Source organism: Eptatretus burgeri, chromosome 9 (assembly GCF_056783735.1).
Source record: "Eptatretus burgeri isolate ZD-2024b chromosome 9, Ebu_testis_v1, whole genome shotgun sequence".
Classification (NCBI taxonomy): domain Eukaryota; kingdom Metazoa; phylum Chordata; class Myxini; order Myxiniformes; family Myxinidae; genus Eptatretus; species Eptatretus burgeri.
In genome coordinates this window covers 41,215,340-41,232,069 of record NC_140969.1, presented here as the reverse complement: position 1 = coordinate 41,232,069, position 16,730 = coordinate 41,215,340, and the positions used below count along the sequence as shown (strand labels likewise).

At 42.0% G+C, this 16,730-nt stretch overlaps 1 protein-coding gene across 13 annotated transcripts in view; it reads right to left on the bottom strand.

The window, feature by feature from the left end:
- The window catches only part of UNC79 (unc-79 subunit of NALCN channel complex), a 259,172-nt gene that overhangs the window by 155,004 nt on the left and 87,438 nt on the right, over nucleotides 1-16,730 (bottom strand). For all 13 annotated transcript variants that reach the window (XR_015061602.1, XM_085894924.1, XM_085894914.1 and 10 more), the window contains 3 exons: nucleotides 14,683-14,913; nucleotides 12,654-12,786; nucleotides 5,816-5,928 (listed from right to left, as the gene is read on the bottom strand). Coding sequence is in view for 12 of the 13 variants with exons in the window: in XM_085894924.1 (XP_085751050.1) it covers nucleotides 5,816-5,928; nucleotides 12,654-12,786; nucleotides 14,683-14,913 (477 nt within the window). In the remaining variant the exon portion in view is untranslated. The remainder of the gene's footprint in view (nucleotides 1-5,815; nucleotides 5,929-12,653; nucleotides 12,787-14,682; nucleotides 14,914-16,730) is intronic.

The window sequence follows — 16,730 nt, the reverse complement described above, 5'->3', positions numbered from 1 at the left end:
ACTCAATGATGGCTTGACCTGCGTTGGAACATTGCGATCCAACAAGCCAGATGTTCTAGATGCGAGAAAGCCAGTAATGCCAGGGAGGTGGAAAGCTCATTGATTACTTTCAAAGATCAAGTCATCCTTGTTTCCTACGTACCAGCACAAGGCAAGGCTGTGCTGGCTCTCTTAACCATGCATCACGATGATAATGTTGAAGGGTATAACCAGAAGCCAGATATTATCCTTCATTACAATATGACCAAAGGTGAAGTCGACAACCTCGATAACCTGGTTACAATGTACACTACCAGAAGGAATGTCAATCACTGGCCAGTGTTCTTTGGGAATACAATAGATGTTGTGCTGTTGCTGCTTCCATGATCTGGATGGAAAATTCTCGACAATGAAAGGCATCTGATGGAAAGCAGCGAAGACGAATCTTCCTCTTGAAATTGGCACACGAGCTGACAATTCCACAGATCAAGTGCAGAGCTAAAAACACCAACCCTTCAAACTCCAATAAGATTGGCTATGAAGTTTTTGGGTGTACTCATGGCTCACCCAACTGCAGAAGAACAACATTAGAGGAAGAGAAGGAGATGTTACCTGCGTCCTCGGATTGCTGACAAAAATGTAAAGCTGGAGTGCACAAGCTGTATGAAGCCTGTACATGTCCTTCACAAGGCTTACACAAGCAGTCTCTAAAGAATGCTCATACGTTGGCCTTTAATGTACTGTGTATACATTTTTTGGAGTTATTTTTTTAAAAATAATCTGCGTACCTTTTCAACTTGCATTGTTGTATTGATTACCTTCACCACCGAAGGTGAAGGAAGTGATGTTTTCACCCCTCACTGTTTGTTACTTGCAAAATCAAAGATTTTTCAAGTATATTGGTCAGTCGATTTTGTTATTCCGTCTGTTTGTTTGTTTGTTTATCGCCCACAGGTCACAATTTTAAACCGATCTTTACGAAACTTCACCACATGGTAGAGCTTGAAAAAAGGAAGGAGCCTATTGTTTTTGATAATAAAAGGTCAAAAGGTCAATATAGGCCAAAGGTCAACAACTTAGGTGAGATTTCGAAAATCCTCAATTTTCATCCCATTGACTTGAAATTTGAAGAGGATTTCTATTTCAGGTCACTGAATTCAACCAGTGAGTTATTTTTGAGGTCAACATCGACCAAAAGGTCAACATAGGCCCAAGGTCAACAACATAGGCCGAATTTCTGAAATTGTCAATTTTCATCTGATTGACTTGAAATTTGAAGAGTTGCATATGTGGTCATTGAATTCAACCATCAATTATTTTTGAGGTCAAATTTGTTTTCTGGATTTTGCAAGTATCGTGCTCTGCACGACGTCCTCTTCGTGTTATTCTATATGTCTGTCTGTCTCTGTCTGTCTGTCTGTCTCTCTATATATCGCCTGCACGTCACAATTCTAAACCGATCATCATGAAAATTCACCAATTTGTAGAGGTAGCCTCAACTGAGAAGTCTCTTGATTTTGAGGTCAAAGGTGATCTTGACGTGGTATTTCTAAAATCGACATTTTTCATCCGATTGACTTGAAATTTGAACAAGATTTGCAAATTGCATCATTGAATTGGGAAATGAACTACTTTTGAAGTCAAAACGTCAAAGGACAACTCAAGGTCAAACTTCTAAAATCAATTTTTACCTGAAAAATAATCAATTTTCATCCTATTAACTTGAAGGTTGAACAGGCTTTGTGCAGTCCATCACTGAATTGGGAAAGCAACTATTTTTGATGTCAAAAGGTATAAGGTAAACTAAAGGTCAAACTTCTAAAATCACCAAATTTCATCTGAAAAATCACAATTTTCATCTGATTAACCTGAAAATTAAGCAACAATTGCAGAGTGCATCACTGAATTTGGAAACCAACTATTTTTGAGGTCAAAAGTCAACTCAAGGTCAAACTTCTAAAATCATCAATCCATCCATCCATTGGAACCATACTCTGTGCAGAGCATTGGTGCTGCCTAAGCAGTCTCCTTGGCTATTGGGCACAATCCTGAAAGGGTCACTACTCCAACAGAGGATACCAGCATGCTGGCACTCATTTTGCCAAACGCAGAAGGGTGACAGGCAGAGTCAACCCCACCTGGTATTAATTCAACAGCAAAGTGGGATTTAAATTTGGGATCCTCAAATCCCAAGCCCACCACTCTAACCATTAAGCCAACACCAGGCATAAAATCATAAATTTTAATTTTAAAAATAATCAATTTTCATCCAATTGACTTGAGCATTATTTAAGATTGTTAATTTTAATGTTAATGAAATGGACAATTTGATGTATCCATGGCAACCTTTCGAGAGGGGGGGTGGATTTTGCAAGTATTGTAAACAGCCAATTAGTGATGCACGTCTAAACAGCCCATTAGTTGTGTGCCTCGAAACAGCCGATTAGTGGTGCATGTCTAAACAGCCCATTAGTTGTGTGTGTCTAAACAGCCGATAAGTTGTGCACTCCGAAACAGCCCATTAGTTGTGTGTGCCGAAGTTATGATTCAATGACTTTTAAACATTTATTTTGTTCAGTGCCATAGAAGAGGTTACCGAATCAATTCACCACCTAAATGTCTCTGCATTGGCCTCACGTACATCAATTTTTAGCTTGTGTGTTCCAACGATGACAACATGTCTGGAAAGAAAAGAGGGGACAATTTTTCATTGAAGCAACGAATGGGTTTAATCGAAGTAATTAAGGTTCCCCCAAAGAGCAAGCAATCCAAGACGGGAGAAGTGATGGCACAAATAAGAAAAAGCATCTCGCATGGGAAGGTATTTCAAAAATGATGGTGGCCCATTTCCCAGAGTGCCCAAAATACTCTGCCAGGGATCTCTGAGAACTCTGGAGGAGGATGAAGTTGAAGACAAAGGCACTGGGTCATAAGAAGAAACTCGACATGGAAAAATAAGTGGGGAGGCTGCGACCAGTGAACTTGTTGGGATATTGGCAATCATAGTTGGAGACTTGGATCAAGTACATAATGACGTGGATGATGATGATGCTCTGGCAGCAGCTGGTAGTCTGAAACAAGCTGAAGATATTTGTCTCATTCCATGGACCAACACAGCTGATTCAAGCACTCCTAGCACATCCATATTCACTATCCATGTAATCTACCAATTGTAAGCCATGCAATGCTTGCTTCAAAGGCTTTAAACACACTCTTAAACATCTCCTCAGCTGATGTGTAGATGTTTGTTTGTTATTTAAATGCTTGTGATAAGGTTTTAATTCCCATTAGATAATCACTCTTCAGCGATTGGTGATTAACATTGAATGAGTGATCATCACACGATTAGTAATTGTACAATGTCGAACTCTTAAATGCCTTTCATAAATTTAGCCATACATGTTATGTTTAGTCATTGATGTCAAAGTGTAGCAGATAAAGGGAAATCGAGCGGTTTTGAGCTGGGGTCCTAAAAGACCCCAGATGGTAGTTAACATGCACAAATATGTTGGTAAGATGAAGGTTAATTGTACATCTGCTAACAAGGAACTGCCACCATTACGATGCTAATAAATAAATGAACAATATGATAAAAAAAAAAATGTTGGGTCATATACAGATTGGAAGAGCAGCGACGTGCTTAAAGGTCGACAGAATCAGAAAATCATATTTGGTTGAATGAATAGATGTGGCTTCACTTATCACTTAATGGTGGTTCCTTTCTTGAATAAATATCTTGAAAGGAAGATTAGAATGTTATATGGTGCCCTTTTACACTTGATTGTTCCCACCCCCACAAAAAAACGTTTGATTGGCCCCGCCCCTCCCTTGACATCATCTCAACCTCGAGTTCATACATGTATGGTCTGACAGCACCTCCTACATAATGATTTTGACTATCGTCAAATCTGGGGATTCTTGATCAGAAAATTTTTCATAAAATCCACTTTCTGACGAGTTTGAAGCGAGTTGTGCGGCCATTATCCATTGTTTGCTGACAATCTTTCCCTGGATGATGTCATGGCAGTTTATGTGGAATTGTTAGGGGCTTGTACCCAATGGGCTTGTACCCAATCTGGAATTGTACCCAATGGGCTTGTTTTTTCTTACTGAAACACCTCAAAAAATTATTCGAATTAAAAACCACTAGCACGGGCCCGTAGGGGTGGGCCCGTAGGTGCGTGCCCGTAGGTGAGTGTCAGTATGTGCAGCCTCCCCCTCCCCCTCTCTCTATCTCTCTCTCTCTCTCTCTCTCTCTCTCTCTCTCTCTCTCTCTCTCTCTCTCTCTCTCTCTCTCTCTCTCTCTCTCTCTCTCTCTCTCTCTCGCTCCCGCTCTCTCTCCCAAAACTCGAAAAGGCACATCCGCAGGTCCCCAGCAATATTCCTGGCAAGTTTCAATCGTGCAAAATAAATAATAATAAATAAATAAATAAACATTAATTGTGACGTCATTTGTGATGTCATAGCACAGTGTCTTGTCATTGGTCGACAGATAAATGGCCGTAACTTGGGAACCGCTTATCCGATTAATATCAAACCTTGAAAAGCACATCCGCGGGACCCCGGCAATATTCCTGACAAGTTTCAATCAGATCGGACTGTCGATCGTGCAAAAAATAAATAAATAAATAAACAAACAAGCATTAATTGTGACGTCATTCGTGACGTCATAGCACCGTGTCTTGTCATCGGTCGAGAGATAAATGGCCGTAACTTGGGAACCACTCGTCCGATCGATATCAAACCTTGAAAAGGCACATCCGCGGGTCCCCAGCAATATTCCTGGCAAGTTTCAATCCGATCGGACCGGTGGTCGTCGAGAAACGGCGGTCGCAGACAGACAGACAGACACACAGAGATTGCTGGAATTATAGATAGATGTTCAGTTCTTTGTTTGTTTCTTAAAAATTAATATAATCACATCAAAATAAATTTTCTTTGATTTCTTCTGATTATGTGGACCATTGAGTGAGTAAATCCTTGTATTGTCATATGAAGCCTTGCCTTTGAAATGTTCCCAACTTGTGGTAAATACTCTGCCTTAAGGCTAACATAACTCCAACACTACAACTAGCATACAATAATTCTCACAGATGGTGCAGAGAGAGAGAGAGAGAGAGAGAGAGAGAGAGAGAGAGAGAGAGAGAGAGAGAGAGAGAGAGAGAGAGAGAGAGAGAGAGAGAAAGTGCATTAACCTTTGAATAATTAGTAAAAATACAAATTAGTTAAAAGTGTGCAATTGTGAAAAATGCCAAAGGATTTTGTTTTTAACATCCTCATTAAAGCAAATAGTACATTTTATATTACAGTAGATTTAACTTACCCTTTAAAAGGTGTGTTACATAATGTCACTGCATTAGAACAACACATTCAGGTAACCAAGTTTGAGATTTGTAAAAAAAAAAAGTTTTTAAAAAGACCATAAAACTGCATGAAGAGATATGCAAAGTTTGACATCCTCATTAAAGCAAATAGTACATTTTATATTGCAGTAGATTTAACCTACCCTTTTAAAGGTGTGTTACATAATGACACTGCATTAAAACAACACTTTAGGTAACCAAGTTTGAGATTTGTAAAAAAAAATAAAAAAGTTTTTTAAAAGGCCATAAAACTGCATGAAGAGATATGCAAAGTTTGACATCCTCATTAAAGCAAATAGTACATTTTATATTGCAGTAGATTTAACCTATCTACCCTTTTAAAGGTGTGTTACATAATGTCACTGCATTAGAACAACACTTCAGGTAACCAAGTTTGAGATTTGTAAAAAAAAAAAAAAGTTTTTTAAAAGGCCATAAAACTGCGTGAAGAGATATGCAAAGTTTGACAAGACCTGAAGGATTGTGTAGATAAGCTTGAGTGGACCAGTAAGTTGTTCCAGGCAGAACTTGGATTCAGTTGAATCATCTTTCTCTTGGATTTCTGTTTCTTTTCCAGATGTTTGGGCTGAAAAACAAAATGGCATCAAATGGCACAATTGTTTCTTGTTCTTAAGATTTGTGATGTATCGCAAGTAAGACTGTTGTGAAAACCTTACTACCATAAATAATGCAGAGAAAATGGACTCTGAGGGTTAAGGGATTAATTAGTTGATTAGTTATATCGTAACTTGCATGTTTAGAGGACATCTGTGGTGAACCAAAATTTAAGCGTGACAGGATCGTGTTTAATAGAACTTTGTCTCCCGTCTATGCCTTTGTATGTTTCACTGTCAATGTGCTTATTTGCATCCTATTCATCTTCTTACAATAATTCACCGTCGGTCCGTCTGTCTGTTCACAGGTACCGCAAAAACGGCTGAACCGATCGCAACCATTTTCTGGCTGTGTAATCCTGGGACCCCTTGGAGTAAAATAGGCATAAATATAATAACATGACCCCCTTGACGGCTCCCGTAGGGAGCAGGTGCTTCCAGTAAACATAAAATGATGGACAAAATATATTGTACCAAATGGCAGAGAAAGGTTATGAAATTCTGCAAAGAAATTGAATTGTTAGGAATGTCGGCAAGAAGTGAAAGTGTGCTATCTGTGGGCCTCCATTATGAGATCAATGAATCGACTGTGTGGTAAACGTGACTCAAATATCTGTGCAAGAATTCCGGCCAGCAAAGCGCAAAAGGCTCATTCCAGTCCTGTGATCCTCATATTGAAAGGATGGAAAAAGCGCTTAATGTTTGGATCGAGGACCAAACAGAAAAAAAGACTTTGAGTGGACCGGTGTATGGGAGAACCCATTGTGGATTTACTTGAACTTTGAGTGGACTGGTGTACGGCAGAAATCAGGTCAGGTCAGGTATGGGAGCATGTGCCAGAACAGCGCGTCGCTGCGTCCACTTTCCGCCGGTACTCCAGGGGCCTCCGTCTGGCCACCCCCCAGGCAGATGCCAGGCCCATCCCCATCTCCTTGAGATGATGGTCAACCTGCTGCAACCATGAGGCACGTCGTTGGCCCACTGGCCTCCTCCACTCATGAGACTCCCTCGCTGAGAGAATCTGGTAAGCAGGATCAGCGTCAGGAAAACGAGCCACATGTCCATACAGACGCAACTGATGCTCACGGACTATGCAGGTAACAAATCTCATCCGAGTCTCTCTCAGCAACCGCTCGTTGGATACAAAATCCGACCAGCGATAGCCAAGGATTCTCCGAAGAGACCTGGTACCAAAGGAATTAAGCCTCCGTCTCAGATCCTTGGTCAGAGTCCAAGTCTCGCACCCATAGAGCAAGACTGGAAGTACCAAGGACCTGAAGACTCGGACTTTCGTCCTCCCGCACAGGTACCGGCAGCGCCACACCCCATGATCCAGTGAATCCATGACTCCCCAGGCCCGACCCAGACGTCTATTGACCTCTGACTCGCAGCCAGCAGAGACATGAATATCACTGCCAAGGTAAGTGAATCTCTCCATGACCTCAACATCCTCACCACAAACAGACACAGACAGGACAGCAGCATCCAAGATGTCACCAAAAGCCTGGATCTTAGTTTTGACCCAAGAAACCCGTAATCCCAGCGGCACCGACTCCTCATTCAGCACCTCCAGGGCCCCCAAAATGATGTCTAAAGTCTCCGCAAAGATGACTGCATCGTCTGCAAAATCAAGGTCCGAGATCTTGACATTCCCAAACGATGCACCGCAACTTGATCTCTCCGACATCCTCCCTAAAATCCAGTCCATACAAGTGCTGAAAAGTGTGGGGGCAAGTACACATCCCTGACGAACTCCAGTAACAACTGGAAATAAGTCAGAGGTGGTACCACCACACTTCACAGCACTCTCAGTACCAGAGTAGAGTTCAGACATCAGATCGATCAGTTTTGGTGGCACCCCACGAAGACCAAGAATCCTCCAGAGGACATCCCGATTCACTGAATCGAACGCTTTACAGAGATCAACATAGGCTGCAAGCAGCCCCTGCCGAAACTCTCGTCTGCGTTCGGTGAGGACACGAAGTGCAAGGATACGGTCAATCGTTGACCTCTTTGGTGTAAAGCCTGACTGCTCTGGACGCTGGTGCTCAAGCAGATGGTGGCGAACCCTATCAAGAATTATCCGAGCAAAGACCTTGCCCGGCACTGAGAGCAGCGTCACCCCTCGGTAGTTGTTGCAGTTTTGGCGATCACCCTTCCCTTTCCAGAGAGGGACAACAAGGCCCCTCTTCCAGTCAGTTGGGATGATGCCTGTGTTCCAGGCAGAGCACAAAACTGCATGCAACGACACGAGTGCAGCATTTCCACCAGCCTTGAGAAGTTCGGCATGGATGCCACAGATCCCTGGAGCTTTGCCCCGTTTCAACTGGTTCACCGCAGCCCGTGTTTCCACAAGCGAAGGTGGACCACAGTTGATTCGAGGGTCAGCAACAGGGATTGTAACACCCTTGACGTCCAACTCGACAGCTGGGGGATCAGCCTGGTACAACCGCTCAAAGTAACCGGCCCAGCGGGCCTTCACTTCAGACTCCTCTGTCAAGAGCCTACCACTCTCTGCTCGAACTGCAGTGCTCCGAGGGATGGGTTTGGATGAACGTAATGCGCGAATTCCCCTGTAAGCGGGACGAGAATCACCTGTCCACAGGTGATGCTCTACCCCCTCACAGATTCCTCACACATAGGCCTCCTTGTCCACCCTCAGTGCACGTACAGTTTTACGCCTCAGCTCCCTGAACAGCTCAGCTCTGCCATTCAGCCTGGCCCTGCGACTCTGGTCAATGGTATCCAGTGTCCCTCGAGAGACAAAATTCTTCTTTGCCCTGTGGTGAGTTCCAAGACATCCACCGGCAACATCAAGGACGGTGGTCTTGAAGGCGCTCCACAACTCTTCAGGACCCCCCAAAGCACCCAGACCCCCCAAGTGTCCACTCAGCCTGTTCGCAAACTCCTCAGCTACTCTCTCATCCCTGAGCTTGGCAACATCCAGCCTAGGCTGGGATGGTACCATTCTCCAGGATTTAAGGTGCAGCTTTAGAGTTGCTACAACAAGCCTGTGGTCAGTATTGAGGAACTGAGCACTCCGGTAGACCCTGCAGTTCTGGATCAGCCTCCAACGACCGTCAATGAGGACATGGTCAATCTCCTTTGCCACACCGCCAGCGTTGGAATACCAAGTCCAGCGATGAGCTTGTGGGCGCTGAAACCATGAACCAGCCACCCTAAGTCCATGACTTCTTGCAAAGTCAAGGAACTTAGTGCTATTCTGGTTCATAGTTCCTGACCCATGGGGACCAACACACACCTCATAACCATCCCTATCAGTTCCAGTCGATGCATTGAAATCCCCCAAGACTAGAAGTGTATCTCGTCTGGGGCACTGATCAACCACAGACTCGAGTGTGGCGTAGAATGCATCCTTCACGGTGAGATCACTCGCCTCAGTCGGAGCATAAACAGAGACCAGGGAAATGACACCTAAGGAGTGACGAATCCTTAATCTCATAATACGCTCGTTGACCGGTGTTACCTCAATTATCATTGGGGTCAGCTTATTGGACACAGCTACAGCAACTCCTTGGGTATGGTAACCATCAGAGCGACCAGACCAATAGTAGGTGTAACCACCCACCATTATCTCGCCGCAATCCGGTCTCCGAACCTCAGAGAGAGCTGCAATCCCGATGTCCAAACGCTTGAGCTCAGATGATAACAGAGACAGGTGATCATCCTCTCTTAGGGATAGGACATTCCAGGCACCCACCCGAAGGGATCGCCTCAGGTTAACCCAAGGAGACCGCCGTCTGGTGGACGACACCTCAGCACCACTCCGACACACTCTCCCGCAATCTGACCCAGGGATGTTACCCCATGGTTTCCCTCCGATCAAAGATTGGGGGTCCCGAAGGCTTTGCCCCAATCCCGTCATCCGGTGAGCTGCCCTGCAAAGGGAAGCTGCACAGGAGGTACTCCCACGGAGTGGGTTTTCAGATTTTTTTGCGTTTTTACGTTTTGCGGAATGAAGGGTTTTACGGTGGCTGGAGTGCAAATCCTGCCACCAACCTCCTAATAAGAAGTGACCCAACTGCAGGAGGATGTCCGCAGACACAGTTGGGCACTAGATATGGATGGCCGTTGGCTCACCAGGAGCTCCTCCGCCCTTTGACAGGTTTTGTTTTTAATCCTGCTGGGTGTCCATATCCAAACACCCCCCTCACCACAAAACCTGGTGGGGGAGACGGTTTAGTCGCCGACAACCCGACCATGGAACAGGTTAGTACAGGTTTACATGGTACCTGTAGCAGGTCACAGATCGAACCTGACCTGACTGGTCAGGTCCTGACCTGACCTGACTGGCAGAAATCACTGTGGATTTATCAACGTTTCCACGAGTCACCTGGAGGTGAAGGCTCCAGTTTAACCATGGCTCATAGAACTAATCGAGGCAAAGGCAGGTTTTTAACTCCAAAGAGATGGGACTATTTTGGAAGAGGATACCATCTTGTACCTTCCTGCTCAAGCAGGGAAGTTCTGCTCTGGATCAAGGTGGTGAAGGATCATTTTCCCCTTCCTCGATGTGGCAATGGAGCAAGCGACCTCGTCATGCTCTGATGATCCCACAGTCAAGGCAAGTTCTACATCCACATCTTTCTAACCTCCACTGCCCCCTTCCCCCCAAAGCATAATCATTATCTCTGAGCCAAGTCTTGTGTTTTCTATTTACAGCAGAGAACAGAACGAACGAGTGCATAATATGTTTACCCTCACCCACCTCGCTGTTTCGGAATAAATTTTAAAGGTAAAACTCTTGTGTTTTTTTAATTTACACTGAATTTAATGTATTTACATGTTTATTTCAATATTAGTATGCTTTATATATACTCGAAGCACCCGCTCCCTACAGGAGCTGTCAAGGGGGTCATGCTATTATATTTATGCCTATTTTACTTCAAGGGTTCCCAGGATTACAAACCCAAAAAATGGTTGTGATCAGTTCAGCCATTTTTGCGGTACCTGGGAACAGACAGACAGACAGACGGTGAATTATAGTAAGATATATATATATATATATATATATATATATATATATATATATATATATATATATATATATATATATACATACATACTTGTTTACTTACCCTCACCGAAGGAGAGGGCGTTGCATTTGAGTCTGTTTGTTTGTTTGTCTGCATAGAACTTTAGTGTTTTTCTCTGCAATTGATTGTCGGATTGAGACAAAAATTTCACTATATGAGCGACTACTGATGTAGAATGTTTTAATGATAATTGTGACATCATAGGTTACATGGTGTGGCAGCCATGTTGGAAAAACAGAAAAAAAATTGGACTTCTGTATCTCTGAAACCGCTTCAAGAAAAAAATTGAAACTTGGCACATAGCAAGTACTCCTCACGACGAATAAGTGTGATTTTTATGACATCGGTACCTTCATTATGACATCATAATTGCATCTGTAGAATGCTACATCTGATCAGTATAAAGATTTTGAGCATCATCTTGGGATAAAATGGTCCACAGAAAAAAAATTGATGACATCATCGGTTATGTGATTTGGCAGCCATATTGTTAAAAAAAAAAACCTTCAAAATTATTCTCTGAAGTGGCGAAATATATTAAGGCAAAACTTTATACATATAACTGCCTATCCATGAGGAACAAAAGGTTCATACATATGATGTAATCGGTCAAACGATTTGGCAGCCATATTGGATTTACCCTCAAACCTATAAAAAAAATCTTCTCCAGAACGACGGTAAGATCAAGGGGAAACTTCACATAAATGTTCCCCAAGCCTTTTTGTTATAAATAAACAAAAATGTTATAAACATTTATAATATAAATGTTATAAATAAATGTTCCCAATTTTATTAAGGAATAATTGACAGGTCACATGGTTTGGCAGCCATATTGGATTGAAGAAAAATAGGAAATCATGTTTTGTCATGAACTGTTTAATCAATTGATGTGAAACTTCACAATAATGATCTAGTACTAATGGGGAATATACATTTTAAATTTGAACTTGATCAGATGCATGGTCTGGGTGCCAGAATTATTAAATCTTTTGATCTGGGTTCTTTTTTTTTTTTTTCTTTTTTTTTTGAATGAGCCTCACTTGGCTGTGCCTGGATGGTTTTGATGGTAGAGAAGTAGCAGCTAAAATGTGAATCCTATCCAACTTCCTCCTGATGACTTTATCTTTGCTTTTTGCTAGTTTGGGTTCCTTCTGATAATTCAAATGCAGGACTGTACCTATTTGGTCTTCCATTTGATATGAATTGAATTTATTTTATTCCCATTCTAAATTCAACTGAATAATAATAAACTTCATTGGTCAGGCATGATTAGGTGTCCAATCAAAGCGGGGTTGCATCAAAGCGGAACATCTTGATACCCGGTCATCACTGCCAGCAGTTCCAAATTGACAGTTCCAGTTATGCTGTTATTAATTACGTAACACACTAAGTACTCAAACGTGACATAAAACACACCACACCAAACAAGTTCTGGCGAGGGTCTGCAATCTCTGATTGCTCATTTTCTTGTTTCAATTGTAATGTGTTTATTTTTGGCTGCTATTGATCTTCCTCGAAGTCCAGGAACCGAATTCCCCTCTTCCCATTGGCCCTTGGTTTCCACGATCACTGTTTTAACTATTATGGCATTTTCCAAGAATGTAACCCCTGAAATATTGTAGGGCTTACTGTACACTCACCTGTGCTCTCTTGAGAACCCTGAGGATCCCCAGCCCCTGTAGCAATGATACAAGAATCATTTTCATCTTCCTCGCCAATAATAAACTGTGGTTTCCGAACAAGCATGCTATCCTCCAGGCTTTCTGGTCCATCCTGCCTCACACCGACCAGATAAGAACGCATTACTTTCAACTCCAACCAAAAAAAACCTCAAAAATAAATTTTCAACAAGAACAGCACAGTAGTGATAGACAAATAAATTATATTTTGAATCAAATGATTGAAAACATCACAAGATTATTTTTTTTACATCAGTCTTTCATGCAATGGAAAAATTTTTCATTTGAAATGTCAAATTTTCATGCTCTACACTGACAGGAAATATCAGTAAAGGAGACTAAGAATAATGTCAGTCCGAAAACACGACCTTGCAAAACACCAGTTTCAAGAAGGAGATCTGGAGATTGAATTCCTTGATGAGCAACACAATCTTTGCACTCACATATAAGTTCTGATAATCTTTAAGGAGGGTACGCTGAATACCATTAGAAAACGGCTTGGAATGTAAGGCTGGGTTCCTTGTCCTGGAATGTAAGCAAGAGGGATGTCCTGAGAGATGACCCTGCATCATTGCTTTAGATTTATTGCATGCATGCATTGTTGGCATAAAAGAAGCACCATAGTTATGGTGGAATATCTTGGGTGGCAGCTGAACTGCTGAGCAGAGATAATGGCTGAGGTCTGAAAAAAATGATAGATTCCATGACTGCTTTAGATGGGGAGACGGTTTATACCTAGCTCTGTAGTTCTGTGGATCAGACTTGGAAAGCTTTTTTCTGAATCAGGGTAACATTTGCAACTTTCAATACACAATACAATACACCACAACTTCAGTCAGAAATTCTGCATGGAGTCCAGAAAAACGGCGGGAGGGGGGGTACAGGACCTGAGCTGGGTCTGTCAAAGCTTATAAAGGAAGAGCCAGGGAGGGAGACAGATGAATCAGAAACATCCTGTGTGAGAAAGGTTTCTGCCAGACAAATGAGATGCGACCTGGACAGAGAAATCAGAGAAATTTGTTTGAAGCCCTCTGATGTAAAAGACCCATCGGGTGAGGAATAAGGAACTATTAAGTTAGTAATAATTATAATAATAATAATACTAATATGAGTTCCCTTACAAGAAACCTTGACACAGGTCTATCAAAGCCTGTGCTATAACTATCAACTTATGGTTGTTTGTCTGTGCTCTGTCCTTCTTAAATGCTGAGTGTCATGCATGGAAGCAGCATAAACTATTTTTTAAATCTTTGGTATGACTCAGCCAGGGTTCGAGTTTAAACCACCAACCTCCCAGGCTCAGAGCAGACAATCCAACTATTACACCACCATGGCTGATAGTTCTTAAGAGACGGGGTGATTGCAACATAAGAGATGGAGGAAAATGGGTGAGAGATGGAACCAGAGGAGAATAGGAGAGGAATGAGAATGGTATGAACGAATGAGGGAGAACAGATGAGAAGGAAAGAAGGGAATAGATTTATGGAAGGGCGGAGGGGAGTGATACAGAGAAGGAGGGGAATAAGAATGGGATTACAGTCTGATTAAATCATTATATAAAGACCTGGATGACACTTTTGCAACCCAAGTTTCAGCACACAATCACAAACACAGCAGCTAGGGTGGAAAATTGGACTATCAAATTACATAAAAATGATGCTGTATATGTTTATTAATGATGTACAAGATTTGGGTCTTGGTGCTGGCGAAGGGCAGAACGAAAATGCGAAATGGCACGATATTAGCAAACGTGGGAGAGAGTGGTGGACGGAAGGGAACAGACGGTGAGATGGGAATGGGAAAAGCAGATGGAGATGAAAAGCACAGAACATTTATGATGATGAATTGCATCCTAATTACAGAGGTAAGCACACAAAGTACACAATAACACACGAGAGAAGCACATAAACAATGAAATCAGAATTGAAATTATGGAAGGTTAGGTTGGCTATGTCCGAATAGCCCAGGATTAACAGCGGCCCCTGCTCACCACTAATATGGCTTCTTCATTAGGAACCAACTGAGCGAGGAGGTCATGGGCAAGCTCATAAAATAGAGCACTGGACTGACATAAGCCACAATCGCCTGTGGCCCTCTCCTCTTGTTGGCAAGCATGTATCCCATCCCAAGGTGCCTGCACGATGTTGTTCAGAAGAAGTAGAATACTACGTGCCTGTGGGTGTTCAAGGCCTAACGCCATTCCTTCCTCCTGAAGCTGCATCTGGGGAAATAAGTCATGGCAATAATTGATCAAATCAACAACATTAAAACACAAGAGATAAGAGTTTCATGAGGAAATGTAAGAAGGAGCATTGCAGTCAAGGATGAGTATAAAAAGGGACAAGAAAAAGCAATCAGAGATTGCATACCCTAACCAGGACTTGTTTTGTGTGGTGTATTTTGTGTGGCAAATAAATGGAAAGATGCACTAAATGAAATAATGTTGATTGCAAATGAAAGTTCTAAATGGTGTAGTAGTAAATGTGCAATGGTCAAAGGACTGAAAAGTTGCAAAGGTTAAATGGTCTGTGGGTCTAAGTGTCAAAAGGTCAGAATGTGTGAAGGTAAAAAGGGAGAAGTGTCTTAAAAGGTCAAAGTGGTACACCATACATTGGGGCCATACTCTGTACAGAGCATCAGTGCTGCCAAAGCAATCTCCTGGGCTATTGGGCATAATCCTGGATGGGTCGCCACTCTGACACAGGATACTCAAATGGCTCAATCATCCCAGCAAGCTGGTACTCATTTTTGCCAACCTCAGAAGGATGACAGACTGAGTCAACACCACCTCGTATTAATTCAACAGACAAGTGGGATTTGAACTCATGTTAACCCTAGGATCCCAAGCCCACCACTCTAACCACCCTAACCACCAGGCAAATCTTGTTCAAATTTCAAGTCAATCGGACGGAAAAATGACAATTTTAGAAATTTGACTTCAAGATGACCTTTGATCTCAAAATCAAAAGGCTTCTCAGTTGAGACTACCTCTACAACTTGTTAAAGTTTCGTGATGATCGGTTTCGAATTGTGACCTGTAAGTGGTAAACAGACAGACAGACAGACAGACAAACAGACAGAATATCAAAATCGACTGACCCATAGACTTGAAAAATCTTCGATTTTGCAAGTAATAAAGAAACAATCAAGCAGAAGACATCATGCATAGCATGCTACTTGCAAAATCCATGAAACAAATTTGAACTCAAAAATAATTGGTGGTTGAATTAAATGACTAAATATGCAACTCTTCTTCAAATTTCAAGTGAATCAGATGAAAATTGACAAATTTAGAAATTGGACCTATATTGACGTTTTGGCCGATGCGGTACAGAAAAGTATTTGGTGGTTGAATTCCGTGACCTGATTTGAAAATCATCTTCAAATTTCAAGTCAATGGAATGAAAATTGAGGATTTTAGATATACCACCTTCGTTGTTGACATTGGGCCTATGTTGACATTTTGGTTCATGTTAACCTCAAAAATAATTGGCTTATTGAATTCAGTTACCTGAAATATAAATCCTCTTCAAATTTCAAGTCAAACGGTTGAAAATTGAGGATTTTCGAAATCTCACCGAAGTAGTTGACCTTTTGACCTCAAAAACAATAGGCTTCTCCCTTACGACAAACTCTACCATGTGGTGAAGTTTCATGAAGATTGGTTTAAAATTGTGACCTGTAGGTGATAAACAAACAGACAAACAAACAGACAAACAAACAAACAGGATAACAAAATCGACCAACCAATACACTTGAAAAATCTTCGATTTTGCAAGTAATAAATAAACGGTTCCAAATGCAATATCCTCTCCTCTGGCGAGGGTAAACCTATAAGTTAAAGAGCAGCTATCGTGGGCATTTAAATCCTAAATGGTCTTCTTAATTAAGTGAAAAATCACTTCTGTACTCCCACCCCCACCCTGACCACTCCTCGCACACCCAAAATATTTTACTCGCATCACAATTTATAGCTTTAGATCTATTGATACTGTTTGGGATTTTATGCTTTACAGTATGTTATACTTTGCTCCCAAG